The following is an 18120-nucleotide window of genomic DNA, read 5'->3' as shown; positions in this document are numbered from 1 at the left end:
TTATATATATATATATATCGCTATGCCTGGTACTTTAGACGTGTGTGTATGTGGTAGAGAAAGTGGATTTGTGTGCGCGCCCATGCATTATGAGCTGCCAATGTGTTTCATGCAGATTCATGCGCATGTGCAAGCAGTGCAAGATTGACTGACCCCTGGAAAATGTTATTCTTGCTGCAATGTAATGAGTTATGACTGCTGCTCCTAAGGGAGGCACACCCCACCCACACACACACTCACTGTAGCATCACTCCCCCATGGAGGTTTTGTGTGGACAGACATTATAAACGGTCTTTAATTACGCCTGCGGATGACTACTGTGGCAAAAGAGGAAAGAAAGACAACAGTTATTCATTTGTCTGCAGGCTGTTACTTGGTGGCTTGTATTTGCTCCCCAGGGAGAGGCATGCAAGATGACAGTAAAATGGAAGGATGGTTAAAATTAAGGATTAAGAAACTCTAATAACTATAATGAGCTTTTTCATAAACAGCAATGAAAGTGGAAGAATTGTGGTTTAAACCCAGGGCAGGAATCAGGAATAAATGAGATGAAACTTTAATGATTCCAAAGGGGAAATTTGGGGCACTGGAGCAGCACACTGTTGAGCACAGATCAGATTTAGACTCCTCTTGCAGGTTAGTAATATGGCTCCTACTTCCTTTATGTAACTGTGTGTACACATGAAAATAAAAAGTTGTAAAATCATGAGTTTCCTGAAGTGTAGTTTCCTGCAGATCATTTGTAACTTGGAAACGGTTAACACTTAAAACAACATTTTTCCTTTGGCAAAGACGAAATGATTAAACAGCTCGTTTAACGTTTTGGCAACACCAGAAGCATTGCTCCAGGGCTTGTAATGTTAGCTGTCGGATCACTATATCATTTTGATCCACACTAAAATATCTCAACAGCTCTTCAGTGGATTGCAGTGAAGTTTTTTGCAGACATTATGAGTTCTTGTATTCTAATTGCATTTAGACTAATGATCCACAACACCTATATAAAAGTCAAAAAGCATCACCAATTGGTTTTTGAAGCCTGGAGTCCTAGCTGCAGGATTATGACTGAACACCTCTAAGTCAGAATCCTTCCTACATGAACTGATGCCATTTCATTAGCACATGGCGAGTAGTTTGACATCAGTGATCTGCCATGGACCAAAGCAATCACAACCCACATAGCAGACACGTCTGGCCCGGATCTGATGTCAAGCCAGCACTGCTGGCTGACTTCGGGCATGGTAAGTGGTATGTCATCCAGATATGGCCCGGTTGTAGTTTGATGTATGTGGCCCAGGGCCATAGAAAACAGGTCTTCCCTGGATCCGGCATCAAGTTGGCACTTCTGACTGACCCTATGTCATGGCAGGGTGTATGTCAACCAGATGTATGTCAGGTCTGGCAATGATGTCAATGTTTATGCTATGGCATGCCATATCTGGCCCGATTGTGGTTTGGTGTATGTGGCCCAGGCCCATAGAAAACAGGTCTTCCCTGGATCCGGCATCAAGCTGGCACTTCTGAGTGACTGGTGTCATGGCAGGGTGTATGTCAACCAGATGTGGGGGCACTATTTATGTTCCTATTTTCCTATTTTAGTTAGAAGACCCACATGCCACGTTGCAATACTATACTGCTATGGTAGCCAATGTTTCAAATGCAGGTTTGACAGGTTTGTGAGTGTACACTTTATCCAAAACTTAGTGAGGGTTTACTCATGTTTACCACTGGGTGGCTGTAGCTCAGGCGGTAGAGCAGGTCACCTACTGATCGGAAGGTTAGTGGTTCGATCCCTGGCACCTCCAGTTTGCCTGTCAAGAGTATGAATGTAGTTAGGAAGCACTCAGTTTAGAGGTAGTGTGTGAATGTGGCATGTAGAGCACTTTGAGTAATGTGGGGAGTAGAAAAGCGCTGTATAAGAATCAGTCTAAAGAGTTTTGTCTTTTGCACTATTATGTTCCGGCCAGACATGAAACTGTTCTGGACCACCACAAGACCACTGGTGTGTCTGCAACTGGCCTTGTGCTGGCCCATGTGCGGATTACCACTGGGAAACTTGATCTGGGCCACCAAAGGGCCGTCATTCTTTGCGGTATGTGGACCATGTGTAACCACATTGTGTGGGCCAGATCCGGGCCATACCAATTTTGCTATGTGGGAAGGAGGTTTTTGGTGAAAAACCCTCTTTTAGACTGATTTCACCTACGCTGCAGCCGACAACTTAAACCAACCAATCAGGAACCACAGATTTTTCATTAGTTATCAAAAGTTGCCAGGGAGACGCCAACTTGTCTCTTGGCCTTGACTTTATTTTCTCAGTTATAGCTTAAATCTAGTGCCAGTTAGCAATTACAATGCACTGTTCTCTGAAACTATGACGGTGAGCGTGGTAAACATCATATTTGCTAAACATCAATATGTTTAGTATTGTAAATGTAAGGTTTACTTCAATTCAATTCAATTCAATTCAATTTTATTTATATAGCGCCAAATCACAACATAAGTCGCCTCAAGGCGCTTCATAGATACAGAGAAAAAACCCAACAATCATATGACCCCCTATGAGCAAGCACTTTGGCAACAGTGGGAAGGAAAAACTCCCTTTTAACAGCACAGATGCATGAAAATGCAGCCTCACAGAGATGCTAATGTGGCTACTAGCTTTTTTTGCAGTGTCAAGACTACCAGAAAGGTAGAAAGATGAATAAGCATTCACTTAAAAAAAACAAACAAAAAAAAAGCAAGGTGGACACACAGTAATCGTTTCTCTTCTCCATGTCTGCACAGCTGATGACAAAGCATCCAGCGAAACGCCTGGGCTGTGGTCCAGAGGGGGAGAGAGACATCAGAGAGCACAGCTTCTTCCGCTACATGGACTGGGAGAAACTGGAGAACAAGGAGGTGCAACCACCCTTCAAACCGAGAGCTGTAAGTCCGTCCCCGCCAAACCCGACATGACCGCAGATAAGCATGTGCAAGTCACAAGTCGCACAATAATAAGTGCGCAAAATACTCTTCGACCGGAGTAGAGACGTGGAGTTTAATTCATTAGAGGTTAAACTCATAATAAAAACTCTCTCTTCTCTTCTTTTATTCTAATTTCCTTCCTATTTTCTTTCAACAACTACCTTTCTCTTGGCTTACTCATCTTTTCACTATCAATGTGATGTTTCTGTCTCTTTCCTTTCCTTTAATTTGGGACAATGCACACAGGTAAGTCTCGAAATGATGCTCATGATGTTGACAGTGATGCTGAAGGATGTGTGGCGATGAGGGCAGCGTCGGTGATGATAACAATGCCGGGGATGTTGATGGCGAAAACACTAAAAGAGGCTCAGTGATGAACGTGGGCTAGATGAAAATATACTGGACATTGACTGCACTTTTGGATGCACATGCAGAAAATTGGCAGCTACAGTTTGATGCCGTTGAAATAAAAGAGCGTTTGGTTTCTCTGAGGTTAGCCTGAGTTTAGACTAAACCTCCAGGGGATAATAAGTCCGTATAGAGCAAATGTGTTTGTGTTGTTCGTTGTTAGACTTCTTCTTTTTTTTTAACTTACGACAAAACAAGTTTGATCATGAGCCGAGTCAGAATGATGTCATCTAATACTCACACAAACCCCAGCCACGCAGCCTGAGGCTACAGTGCTGCTAAAGAGTTTTTCTGAGTTGAGCTTTTCCTGCAGCCTGCGGTGTGTGTGCATGCGTGTGTGTTGGACCAGTAATACTGCAGTGTGTCTCTTTATTCAGGACATGTGTACGTTCTCGTGTGGTAGAGGTCTCCATTAGGATCTGGCTTTTTTTTTTTAAGACTTAGACGTGTTTCTGCAGAGTCACACCGTCTGTTGTCTGAGCTCTTCTCATCGCTACTTTTTCTCCCTTTCTCTTCATCTCTCTCTTTGTTCTGTTTGATCTCGTCTCTCCAACATCTTGTATCTTTCTCACCCCTGCCCCGTCACTTGCTGTTTTCTCTCTTACTGCCTTTGAATGGCAATAATAAATAGGTTTGGAACCATTGCGTTTACGCCACATCAAAGTTTAGCTCGGTTTAGCATCTGAAGGCAGTTCTTTGATCTTTTATGGTGCTATGTTGCCAGATTTCTTTCAGTAACCTGTGATGGGTTTTGTCTCTGTGTTATTTTAAGGAGGCTCTCCTTTTATTTCTCACTAAAAGCCTTATCACCACGAAGATGTGCAGCAAAAAGAAAAACAAAACAAATTCCCTGAAACTTGAATTATTTTATCTTTAACTCATAAGAGTTTAATCTTTTGTACAGTACTGTGTAAAAGTCTTGAGCTACCCCCCATATAAGTAAGTAAGTAAGTAAGTAAGTAAGTAAAATTTATTTATATAGCACATTTCACAGATAAAAATCACAAAGTGCTTTACAATAAGATCAGACATACAAGTTAAAATTAATTAAAAGCCCGTTTGTATAAAAATGTCTTCAGCTGCTTTTTAAAGGAGTCAGTAGAGTCTAGACAGCGTAAAGACAACGGCAGAGAGTTCCACAGCCTAGGTGCCAGTGCCTGAAAAGCCCGATCCCCACGTGTTTTAAACCTAGTACGTGGGACCACCAGTAGCCTCTGACTTGAAGACCTAAATGCTCGGGATGAAGCATGAGGTTTCAACAGGTCAGAGATATACTGGGGAGCTTCACCGTGCAGAGCTCTAAAAGTTACAATCTATAAACAAAACAGTTTTAACTCTCTTAGGCAGCTTTCTTGTCAGTAGTCTTTAGGAATAGTTCTCCAGACTTCTTGAAGGACATCCAAAGCTCTTCTTTGGATGTTGGCTGCCTTTTCTTCTATTCTCTGCCAAGATGATCCCACACTGCTTCGATCATGTTGAGGTCTGGGCTCTGGGGAGGCCAATCCATGACTGATAGTTTTTGGGATCGCTGTTAAGCAAAGGAATGAAATCATTTCCAATCACACGCTTTCCAGATGGTAGTTTTTTATGTTCATAATTCAATTTTGACAAGATCCCCAACCTCACTGGCTGAAATTAGGCACCAAACCAGAGCCTCCTCCATGTTTTACAGATGCAGACGCTCACTCTTTGAACCAAAAATCTCAAATTTGGATTCATCACTCCATAAGATCTGTTGCCACTAACTTTCAGTCCAGTTCTTGTGTAATTTAACATATCACAGCCTTTTCTCCCTGTTTCCCTTCCTTAAGAATCGCTTCTTGTCACCCACTCTTCCACCAAGACTATTTCCACCCAGAAATGCCAAGTTTTTGACCGATAGCTTTTTGGAATTGACCTTGCTGGTGCAAAAATACCGTTTGATGCCCTTCAAACTGCTTTATCTTGGTCATTGATGCTGAATGATGTGTTTTTCTAACAGGCTACTAACAGGAAAGTGCCTAAAATACAAATTAAAACTGTTTCTTTGTCTGAGTAGACAAAAGACTGATTCTTGAGTTGAGTAGTTTTTATGCTTGAATGATTCATAGGCCAGTATTCAGTGGTCTATCAAAAAAAGAAATTCTCAGAAAATGGTTAGAAACAAGAACTCAACTGAAAATTAGGGAAAAAGCAGCCAAAGAAAAAAGTTTAAAACTTCAGAAAACCCGGAGAACTCTTGCTCAGGACCACTTAAAAAAAAGACAAGAGAAAAAACAATTCCTCTGAGTTTAAATGTAAAGAAATGAGGGGTTACTCAAAACTTCCGTATAGTACTGTGTGTTTTATTTACAATATAACTCATAATACTAATCATTAGCATTATGATTATCTTTTACATTTTCCTTATGCAACACATTGCTTGCTTTATTCATAATAAACAAAATTCTTATGCTTATTTTGCATTAAAAAAATGTGAAAAGGAGCCGTTTTAATGAGGAAATAATAGCATGGAAAAATAATTTGTAGGAGACAGACAAACATTTATAGTAAGTTTGTTTCTTTGATGCTGTTTTGCTGTGGGTTGTTGTTTCTGGAGGATATTTGATTCCAATAGGCCTTATTGGTTTGATCAGGAATTAATTTGTTAATATTTTGTTGATTTTTGTCAGTTTGTGGCTTTATGTGCTACTGATGCTTTAATGAATTAGCTGACAAACAGGAGCTGATGAATTAATGAATGACTGACCGATCATCCAACAGACAGACTGACTGGCTGCCTCCTTCATCCACCTGACATCTAAAAAAATGTTCCAAATACCATTTTGTTTGGTAGTTACTGTATCGCTGTGCCGTGTTTCCACTCATCTGTCTTTTCAGCAACCCAGTGTCTGTCTTTTTCTCCATCATCCTCACAAAGATATTATCCATCCATCCATCTTCCCACTACTCCATCCATCAAGCCATCTGTCCTTTCATCTACACATTTTATTTGTCCTCTATGTTCACGGTTTTTTCGTATATATTTATTTGCATGCTCTGTGGGAAGTCTCAAATGAAACCTGGAGTGCACTACAAAAATCTTACAGTAGTATACAGTTTAAACTATTACAACTTCTAAATAATATAGTAACTAATACTTTTGTCCAGTTTTTTTTTTTTCTTCTAAACGGACAATTCCCAAAATGAACCCCGTTACCTCCATGGTGTCCCTCGGGTTGTGGCTCTTTGACTTTCCATAAACTTCTAAACTTTGTGGCACTCATTTTATTTCCCTTCTCGGCTGATTTTTCCCATCTGCCTCCCCAAACAGGTTAAACAAATGTGAGTAATTAGCTGCAAATACTACTGACCCTGGCGTATTTCTCATTTCACATTATTTCCCCAAACTATAAACACTTTGGCTTAATTTCATTAGTTTTTTTTGGAGTTGCAGAGATTTAATGAGTTTGTAGTTTTCCTCTGGGTGATGTTGTCAGAGGACACTGAATCCTTGTTGTGTTAATTAAAGCTCAGTGCAGTGATGGAGATGGGGGAGGGGGTAGGAAGTAGCTCAGCCCACCGTCCCTGTGAGGGATACTGCCGGGAAAAATATAGTTTTCAAGTTAATAACTAGTTTTATGTACTTAGATGGGAACGCATCTCAAGGGTATATAAGCTTGATTTGGCTTCCCAATGGTCAGAGGAAGGAAAAGGACGAGAAAACAGATCCCATCTGATGTAAATTGGACACTACGTAGAGGAGATGATTTCACTCTGGCACCAGTTACGCCTTTGTAAGTGCTGACTGTTGCCGAGACTCAGATTGGATCATGAAAGCCACATGTCAAGGGTTTCAGTTAAGTGTCACATGTAGGATATTGTGAAGGTTAGTAAATTATTTTTGGTAAACTGCACATTTCCTAAGCAAAAATCCAGAGCCTTTTTTCCCCAGTCCTGATGATCTGATTTGGTCTATCAAATCTCTGCAGGTCTCCACGGCTGCAGCATATAATTAACCCACAATTACACCAATAATTATCTTGTGGCTTTAAGCCTTTTCTAGTGCGGCTGTTTAGAAATCCATTTAAATCCAAGTTTTGCAACCGCTGTCCTTAAAAGAAAGCAGAAAAATCTGTTCGTTTGTTTGTTTTTGCCAAATAAAGGGGAAAAGTCCACACGCCATGCATTAATGCTTGCATGGTCACCAGTTCGGTGTAGTGCACTTCCATAGGCTGTTTGAGACTTCAGTAACCTTGTTTGGAAGTTTGAGTTGAAAATGCTTCAAATATTTGAAAAAGGGAAAGCATACCTGAGGCGTGCTTCATTTATCTTCTCCAAGAAGTGATTTACTCTTTTCTTTTTTCACTTCTAATTAAAAAATGGCATTTTATGCATGACTAATGGAGAGTTAAATCAAGCGCACCCCAAGTACTGCCACTTGTTCTGATATTTGAAACCTTGTTCAAAGTGATGTCATCTCACACCCTGGTTCAACCTGCCATCCCCCCCTTCTTTTGTTTTCCTCTCCTTCTACCCCCCACCCAACTTTGATCCATCCACTCCTATCCATTCCCACTCTTCCCCTTCCCAAATCCCCCCCTGCCTTGTACTCCATCCCTCCCCGCCCTCCCTCCCTTAACAGTGTGGACGAGATGCCGAAAACTTTGACCGTTTTTTCACACGCCACCCGCCGGTGCTGACCCCTCCCGATGAGGAAGTGATTCAGAATCTGGACCAAGACGAGTTCCAGGGATTCTCCTTTATCAACCCAGAGTTCACAGGAAATGCTGCTGCCACCACTGCCACCGAGCAGGCTTGATTACAGCTCACGCATGGACACATGGACACACACGCAAACATACACAACTGTTTCTTCAGGATCAGTCCCTACCTAACCCTGAGATACACGCACGCATGCGCAAACGTGCCATCTTAAATTTCTGATGATTTCTGATGATTGTGTCGTTAAACTGACAGACAAAGTAAGGTTTCATGAGAAGAACACACATTGTTCACACTGTTGCAGCTTGGATAATTTGTTGGCCCCTTCTTGAGATTTAAAAGCTTGATTTTGTGTGCTGTAGCACGATTTAATTACAGATTTCATTGAGAGCTTTGGATAAATGCATTTATACAAATTTGTCACGATTAAACACAATCAAATCACAGCTGTAACTTAGTACAGTGCAGCATACAGTATGCAGTTAGCCTTTTCTTAGCACTGAGAGGGTTATTACTATACATCAATCATCCGCAACATTAAAACCACCTGGCTTATATTGCCTAAATCCCTCTCATATCACCAGAACAGCTCTGACTCATTGCAGACACACAAGAGTCCCTGAGATGTCCTGTGATATCGAGCACCAAGATGTCAGCAGCAGATCGTGTAAGTTAGATCTGGGGAATTTGGAAGTTAAGACCTTGAGCTCTTTAAAAGCATTCCTGAAGACGTTTTGCAGCATTATGCTGCAAAGTCAAAAGCTGCTGGTGTGTTATTCATTTCTGCTGTCGGTGGTTTAAGTGTTGCGGATGATCGTTCTAAACCAGTTTAGAACAATAGCGTGCATGACACAGTACATACCAAGAAGCATCTGACGTGCTTTCTAAATCTGTCTTTTTTTGCATCTTGGGTGATTTTCAAATTGTGTTGCTTGCAGTGTGAACAAAGAGTTTGGGTTTAATTTAGCATGCGCAATCAGATAAAGGATTAGAAATTAATTAGGATCTTTTAAAGTTCATAAATCATGGATTTCGAAACCGAGGGACCAAAATAATTGGATTTCATATAGCACAGTTAGGGTGTGACTAAAAGGGTGATTATATTTTAATAAATGCATTTACTAAAACTTTTACAATCTAACTATAGGATTTCACAACTAAACAACCGCGAGACGTCCTGTGTAACATAGCTTTGGCACTCCATTTTCTAACTTTTATTCAGGTGGGAAATGTGATTTAGCTTTTCTTTTACCCATTCCTCAGCTTTTCCAGTGCATTTTGATAAGCCTATAATTTTAGTGTGCTTCTTAGTGGGCTTATATTAATAATAGTGTCTGTGTGTTTATACCTATAAACTGGAATGCTTGACATGCATGCATGAGTTTCTATATCAAGAGTAGCCCTGGACCTTATCTCCCAACTGCATTTTAGCATATTTGCTCATGGAGTATTATTTTAATAATTAATACTGTGAGCTTTCAGGTTTGTACCACAAATATCAGATTGTATGTAATTTCTGTCCATAAAAAATGCTGTTGGGAAATGTAGTCTTTACCGAGGGTTTGAGTCAGACAAATAGATAATGCCATTTCTTGTACTCTGATCTGATGTCTGTTAAGCAGTATTTAAGCGATGAAAAAGACTAGCAGTTATTTCTTTGTGTTTTATAAAAGCATGATTCCAATATCTGACCATTTGTTTACAGTGTGTATGTGTGTGTGTGTGTGTGTGTCGGTATAAGCGTGTTTTGTGTTAGGGAACAAGTGCTGTCTATGCAAACACACCTATGTGTTTGCATTTTTGTGAGTCCATACAACCTTTTACTTTTGTTAGCGTGGTAAATGTCGGCAGCCCTCTTTAAATCGAGCAGTATTAATGTGGTAGAGGCAGAATAGAAAAATCTATTTGCATTTTAGGAAAGAAATAAAAGAAATTAGAATAAAATGTTTTACTAGCAGTCAAAAAGGTACATCTCTTTCTAGTCACAAGAGTGATCCAAACCCTTTAGAGACCAGTTGGCATCCTCTCGCAACCTCTGGTCACTAGGACTGGTTGGCAAGTGGTTGCTAACAGTTGGTAGGTGAAATTGGTCACAAAGAGGGTGCTACACCAAAAACTTGATCCTTGATTGCCACAGTCACCCACAGTTTGCAAAGAAGACACTGGCTTCTCTGCAATCAGTCTCCAACTACTTTCTGACTGGCAGTGAAACTTGAAGTAAATTTGCCACAAACTGGAGACAGTTTGGCCTTTCTAGTTTTGCATTGCACTTCTCGTGGTTTCACTGCTTCAGTTGGTGAGAGTTTGAAGAAAAGTTTTAAAGGTGAGCAACGCAATCCCAAGAAGGTTTTTGGTGCAGCGTCATTGTATACCTCTTTTAGATCAAGTTCACATAGCAGTGCATCAATCAATCTCTAGCATCAGCCAGTTGACGAGTATCCACTCATATCCACTAATATCTACTGGTATCCACTAGTATCCGCTCATCAAGTGGTTGATGCTAGGGGTCACAGGTTGGTCTCTAGGTCTGTGCGGCTAGGGCTTTAGAAAGTCCAAAAATTTTAGTTTGGATGAACAGTGATGCCAAATTCCACCTCTGTAGACCTTGGAAAGCACCACCTCAAACACACAGCTGATTTGCAGGTTAGGATTTCTTGTCTGAAAGTCAAAAGTGGGCCCAGGTCTCTGCTGTTAAAATGCATGTTTAAGTCCTTGAGCATCTTTAAAAGTCACTTAGCCTATGAAAAGTTTCTTTAAGGATAGAGAAACAGAAAATCAGAACAATATATCAGGCTTTCCTGGGTTTTTGGTCTACTTTTCTAGAAGTAGGAGTTGAGGTTTAACCCACTGTGATTTGCTGTCTGTGTTTGCCATAAGAATAACTGGAACAGAAGGTAATGTAACAGTAGGCCTGCTGAAGTAGAAAACTCTGTGTTTTCTCTTTTGTTTTCCCTAGCAAGCAATAATCCTGTTAGTGATTTACATATTGAGGTGGTGAGGTTAGCAGTACGTCTGTTCAGCTCAGGCTTTGTGTCTCTTTGACTCTAGCCACTTATTAAAGAGGGACAGTGGAGGAGGTCGTTGGGGGGGTTTGTTTGTCTGCAAAGTTGGTGCGTTAACACTCTGGTTCAGTAACTTTCTTCTTGTATATCTGCAGCTGATGATTTTTGTTCTGGTGGCAGTTGGAGGTCTTCAGGCATCCACTTGATCAGAGTTGAATGGGATCTTTATAATGCATAGTTTAAATGTTAATTATTGTTATTGCCATCAAACGTAACTCTTTAAAATGAGTTTAGGAGAAAATATCAAGGTTTGTTTTTTTTTTTTAATTGACCTTACTTGAGATTGGGTAGAATATATCCTCTATGTCCCCACCAAAATATTGAAAGTCTTTGTGCAGGAGGTACCATTTACTTGCAGATCCACTTATTATTTGATAGCCAAAAAAGCAACTGCAGGAATGTTTAGATCCAGTATAATTATCCTATTCAAATATAATTCCCTTTTGTGAAAATTATTTGGCACACCTGGATGTTTGCTTAGGTTTAGGGGTTCATCATTTATACTGGGATTAGGTGATAGATTGCAATTATCCTGTCGGCTTCAGTCCAAACAAGCGATGCTAGCAGATTGTAGAGGTTTGTGCGCTGCGTAGAAATGCTATCATACAGTAAATTCACTTGAATGAGTGGCAGCTATCAGTGATGCTAAGAAGCTTTAAAAGATAACAGTAAATTAATCATATGTGACAGCTATACTCACAGTAATGTCTGATTTAGCTATAGTTGCACATACTCTGGGCTTCTTCAATGATTGTAATTTTCTTAATTCATTACTTTTTTTTAAAAATGGTAGAAATAAAAGAGCCCTGTCGCCTACAGATAGAGTAAAGATTGTGTCTAAGGTGAGGAAGGGTTAGCAGGAAACTGACATTGCTAAGATTTTTTATCATCATCATTTTGTCGCAGAATACTTTAACACACGGTCCCTCTAATCCAATCAGATGCGAGCAGAGACAGAGGCCTATAATATACCGTAATTTGGCTTTTGATTAAAGCGGTCTCGTTTGGATGTCTTTTGAGTTTAAATGCTGAGTTCAGCAGGGGAGAACATTTCAGTTTTCTATCGTTTTTCTTGAGTGTGAATGAAAATGTCTTTTATGACTCGATGTCGCCTGTGTCTACTTTCTATGTCGAACCTCCATTGTCAGTATTTATTTCAGCCACTGAAATCTAACAGCAACAGCAACTATAGAAATATATATAATGAAACATATATATTACTGTTAAAAACTGATATATACATATAAGTATACATGTGGAGGGGAAGAGAAGTCTTGCTCCAGGATTTGTGTCTGTTTCGATGATTCCTTCCTGCTGAAGGAGAAGCAAAAAAGGACTGTGCATGAAAAAAACAACTTTTTTTTTACCTTTTTTATTAGTTAGATATGATATATATTTAACATATTAGGATGATCCATGTTTCTGTGTCAGCAGTGCTTCAAAGACTGTGTGATTCCAGCTACTGTTATTAACGTTATGTATGAGCATAGGTATATACTGAAAAAAGGAAAGAAAAAAATGCTTTAAAAATGCTTTCCATGTGCCATTCTTTTTTTTTTTTTTTTTTTTTTTGCTTGTTTTTCAAGAAAAGCCGACATACCCAAAATAAAGAATTTCAATGACGCATTACAAGATGTTTAGTGTGTTTTCGAGTGCACTGTGTACGTTTTAATCTGCTGCAGGAACTGTCTGTGGCTCCGTGGCTCCATGCTTTCATATTTTTTATTTCAGCCCCTCATTTACTTGCTCTTTATTCGTGTCATTCTCACACAAACGCACGCTCCGTTTCTGTCCGTGGAGACCGAACTGATTTGATTTTAAAAGAGAATGACGGGACGGAGGACAGTGAGAGAGAGCAAAGGAGGTAAGAAGACAGAGAGATTAGAGTGATGAGGGCTGACAGACGGGGGTTTTGCTGAGCAATTGGAAAAGAGAAACAATATAAGATGAAAAGGAGAGGGCGGCATTGAACAACAATGAAGGGAGGCAAGAAGAAAAAAGCATTAAGAAGGGACAGTGGCTGGGAGAATAAGACGGAGGGAGGGGACAAGGAAGCGAAGCGAGGCTCCACGAAGCGATGCAGGCGGCTACGACAGGCTGTGCATATTTCATGGCTGCCACTTATCATAAGAGCCTTTTCATGATGGGGGAGCGTAGGTCTGATGACTTCAAGGAAATAACATGCAGAACACGGCCTACATATACACAGCCCTGCTGAGCCACTCAGCCGCTTCTCACCGCCTCTAAAGCTGCTCGCAATCCACTGTAGTCAAGCAGCTGCTGCTCCTGCACATTTACTTTTAATAACTGTATCGTGCACCGTTTATTTCTCTTAGTCCATTTCAGTGTCAACAAGTGTGGAGACCGGCTAGATGCAGAGTTTGTGAACCATGTCTGACCTGTGCTAGAGTGTGATGGGAAAACAAATACAGCACCAGGAATGCTTCTGGCTGTTCATAAACCCAGTGAAGCTTCAAAATCCAAGAATGAAGAGTAAAATCAGGCTAGTTAGGCTTAACGGTTAATGAGAATGGTAAAAAAGATGCCCGATGTCCTGTGAGAAACATCAATGAATCATCTACATCGGTTCTAGTTTTTGCTGGATCGAGCATTGAACATGTGACCGGTGTTCCATGGTAACAACAGCTGCTTTTTAGTGTTAAACAAACCTGATGAGGCTTTCACCCGACCTCAGATATGCATAAAATACTGTATATGTATGGGCTCAAAATGTGGTCATAAATATTTTGTACTTGTAAATCAGGATTTGTATGTGTAAAAAGAATTTGTGTGTGTGTAAAAAAGATTTGTGTGTGGACTTAGCCAAAGAAAACCCTGTTCAAAACCCAGTTCAAAAAAAAGCACCCCTCCGACAGCCAAACCCATCTGTTCTCTGATTGGATTGTTACATTTGTGATTGACATGACATTGACCAATCAGATGAAATGAAGAAAAATAGGGTTGTACTTGTAACTTGCAGGGTTTTTTTTGGCTAAGTCCACACACAAATCTTTTTTACGCACACACAAATTCTTTTTACACATACAAATCCTGATTTACAAGTACAAAATATTTATGACCACATTTTGAGCCCATACAAATGAGAGTATCGAAAGAAAGGTATTTTTCATTGTCAGTAATACATCTACTTTTGAAGCAGTCTCCAAAAAAAGGCAAATGCCTTCCAAATTACCCGGGAACACAGTGTCACGTCTGTATGTAGCAATTTACAACATACAGGTATAAACGTCTACAGCTTCAGCAGTTAATCTGATTTATTTTGCACACGTACAGTTCCACATTTATACGCTGATGTTAAAGTACTTTGGCTCAGGCAGCAGCCATCGGCTCTGTGACTCTTGTTGACATTTTATCACAGAATGTCCTTAATTTTTTTAAATCAATGTTTCCTCTACATAAACACATTTGTAATGTTGTTTTCCCCAAAATGATAAATAGTTTGACATTTATGGAAATACTCAGACTTGTTTCCCTGCTGAGTTAGATAAGAAGAGTGATTCCACTCTAGCGTCTATCCTTATGAAGCTGGAGTGTAGCTTAAATAATCAAAACGGCGTTTTCTCCGAGTCTAATTCTTCTACCAGCACTACTGATGCTTCTTAATTAACAGGTTACACGTACACGGGGTCTTTTGAGGCCATGTTCTCTGTGAGGTGCAATACATTTTTGGTTTAAAGATAGAGGCCATGCAGGAATAAGAGGACCGTGACTCACTGAACATTCTTTTATTTATTTATTTTAAAGAATGAAAGCAAAAGATATTTTATTAATTGTGAGTTGTTGGGGTTTTTTTATATAAGACTTGTAAAAAAAATTAACAAGGACATTAGACAAGTGCACATAAACACTTAAAAAAAATAAAAGACTATAATTAACACATATGCAAAGACTGATTATAAGTTTGATTGAATTGTTAAAACAAATGTTAAAGCTCCACAAAGACAAACCTTTGCTAGGAACTTGTTGCACCATAATTTTGCTTGGATGTGTTATGAGCTGATTCAAGCAGCAGAATTAGACTCAAAACTGAATAAACTAAAATTGGAAAATGCTGCATGATAAAGTCAGTTTAAACACTTTTTATCCATATTCTTGAATCACAGGTTTACTTTACAAAATGTCATGCATCTTTACAGCCCTTTCTTTATAGTGTAAACCTGTTAACACAAATGATTAAACAGCCAATCACAAGGCAGCAACGCAGTGTATTTAGGTATATAGACATGGACAGAACTGGCTGATCTGCTGAGATTTTCCCACAAAAACATCTCGAGGGTTTACAGAGAATGGTCCAAAGAAGCGTCAATTGTCTGAGTGAAAATGTCTTGTTGATGTCAGCAGGCTCATAGCAAGGCAACAGTAATTCAAATAACTACTTGTTACAGCCAAGGTTTGCAGAAGAGCATCTCTCAGCACACATTTCCTCTAACTGAGGAGAGTGAGGTTTCAACGAAACTGGATAATAGAAAATTGGAAAAATGTTGTCTGATGTGGTTAATTTCAATTTCAACTACAACATTTAGATGTTAGGATTAAAAGGTTGAAAACATGGATCCATCCTGCCTTGTATCAACGGTTCAGTCTGCTGCTGCTGCTGCTGGTGTAACGATGTGGGGAATATTTTCTGAAAATTATTAAAACACCACAATCTAAGTATTGATGATCATGTCCAAACCTTTATAGCCAACATCTGATGGCTGCTTCCAGCAGGATAATGCACAAAACTCACAGAGCCCAAATAATCTGGTTTCTTCAACATGACGATGAGTTCACTGTACTCAAATAACCTCCACAATCACCAGATCCCAATACAGTACATTTGAGATTCACATCACGGATGTACAGCAGACAAATCTGCAGCAACTGTGTGATGCTGTCGTGCCAATATGGAGCAACATCTCTGAGGAATTTTTCCAGCACCTTGTTGAATCTGTGCCACAGAGAATTAAGGCTGTAAAACAAAAAGGGCTCCAACCCAGGACTAGCAACCTGTACCTAATAAAGTGGCCGTCAGTGCTGTAATCATTTATTGGAGGACAAGAATCATGTTCGCTAATTTCAAGTTTTGATATGGAGCTAGGCGAAAAACTTAGCTCTGACATTGAAAACAAATGATACTGTGTAAAGAACATTTCCCTGATTATGCAGTATAATAGGCTACATACATTTTAATGGTCAAGAATAGTGTTTTCCTGTTGCCTTAGCCCACAGCCGGAACAGAAAATATACTTTACCTCACGTCCCTCTGTTAACTTTACACTAACGCTGTAGTGCAGCTGTATTTTATGCAAATGTTTTTTATAAAGCAAGTCAGATTCCTGTGTAACAGCAAGTTCCAGCACATAAGCTGTATAAAGTTTGTATTGGAGTGGATGTAATAGCCAGTGTACACAGTAAGCCACAGCAGTGCTGGAGTATGTATGATAATTAATTCCAAATGTTGCGGCCCCCAAATTAAAGCCAGTGGCTTTAGCACAAAGCAGTCGGCGCTTATCAGCCCAAAACAGGTCAGTGTTCGATACCGCCTTTCATTCACCCTCCTCTCCTCTTCACCTCCCCTTTCCCGTGCCTCCCACTCTCCCCACAGCCTCAGCTGACATCGGCTCGTCTCCCACTAATCCTCTTGTTACTGAAAAGAGATGGGATGAGAGAGAGGTGCAGGGGAGTCGGGCAAAGGGAGAAGAGGAGGAGAGGAAGGGGAGGAAAGGTGTAAGGAGGCAAATACAAAATTCAAGATTCAGCCATGTTCCTCCATTAAAATCAATGCTACCAGAACACAGTCGTGTGTAATAAAATTGTGTGTCTTGCTTAATGTCACTGCATATTCTGAGCTTTCTAGCTATGTATCTATACCAAGAGCCACTGATATTTATCTCCCTCTCTGTCCTTTGCTGCATCTCTTTCTCTCCCTCTCTCTCTTTTTTTCTCTTCATATCTCTGTCTCTCTGCCTTGCAGCATTAACTGCAAATGAAGCGTGTCGAGATGGAACACATTATGAGCTGGCCTACATGGCTGGCAGCTGTGTGTGTGTATGTGTGTGTTCATGTTTGGTAAATAGCTGGAATGCACACAGCGGACCATTTTCAAGGTTTTGGGAACGTACACACACATGCATCTTTTCATATGTGTTTGTGCTTCCTGTCTGCATAATTCTATTGAAGGATGCTCAGTGCTGTCAACTACCTACATACACATGACTCCAGATAAGCAACTTACAATAGGAGTTGAAGCATCTCACTTATGGAGCTTCAGAGACAGGACGTTTGGCCTTTTATTAAAGAAAGTTAAATGTGTTTGTAAACTAAATCTAAGAATGAATTTGAATCAGAGGGCCTTACATAGCAAACCCATACACAGGGTGGCAATTTTCCTAGACCACTTAGGGAGAAACGATAGACTATAAAACTGGTGGGTTCAGCAATCAAACATAAGAAACAGATATCACTAAAACAAGAGATGCCTGCAAGAAAGGCAAAGGATAAGAGGACAGCGAGGGAAAAGAGGAAACTACAGAGGAAATAATACACAAAGTTAATAACATGCTGTATTGTTTATATACTATTTACCCCAGTAAATTCACCTGAGCTAGGCCTAATAAAAAGCTTTATCAAAAAGAACAGTTACCTGATAGCTGAAGGCTCTGCATCCCATTCCCAGTTTTGATCACATGATTCTGTGTGTTGTAGATTTTTAAAACAACAACAACAACAACAATGGATTTCAAATTCCATTTGATTTTAAATGCAACCAGTGAAGAGAAACTAATATGGGAGAAGTCTCTACTTCCTAATCTATATTAGGAAGCAGAGACTTATATGTGTGTGTATGTCCTCGTATATATATATATATGAGGACAGGCCCCTGCACGGTATGTACCACCGGCAGCACAGAGGCACTAATCATGGCAGCACAAGAACAAGCTCTGAGCACAAGATCCATAGAGGCTGGGGTCTATCACACCAGGCAAGACCCCAGGTG

The 18120-nt window shown here is 40.0% G+C and overlaps 1 protein-coding gene across 2 annotated transcripts in view; it reads left to right on the top strand.

The window, feature by feature from the left end:
• The window catches only part of prkcbb (protein kinase C, beta b), a 102230-nt gene that overhangs the window by 77184 nt on the left and 6926 nt on the right, over window positions 1-18120 (top strand). Inside the window, exons 16-17 of one of the 2 annotated variants that reach the window (XM_005743507.1) lie at window positions 2788-2928; window positions 7979-12659. In XM_005743507.1, the coding sequence (XP_005743564.1) occupies window positions 2788-2928; window positions 7979-8155 (318 nt within the window). In that variant the 3' untranslated portion in view covers window positions 8156-12659. Of the gene's footprint in view, window positions 1-2787; window positions 2929-7978; window positions 12660-18120 lie in introns of those variants that run through there. The other variant, XM_005743508.2, reaches the window with a different exon arrangement.

This window comes from Pundamilia nyererei, unplaced genomic scaffold (assembly GCF_000239375.1).
Source record: "Pundamilia nyererei isolate P.nyererei 1_Seehausen unplaced genomic scaffold, PunNye1.0 scaffold00132, whole genome shotgun sequence".
Lineage (NCBI taxonomy): Eukaryota > Metazoa > Chordata > Actinopteri > Cichliformes > Cichlidae > Pundamilia > Pundamilia nyererei.
The sequence above is the reverse complement of the archived record's forward strand: the minus strand, read 5'-3'. Positions and strand labels throughout refer to the sequence as shown.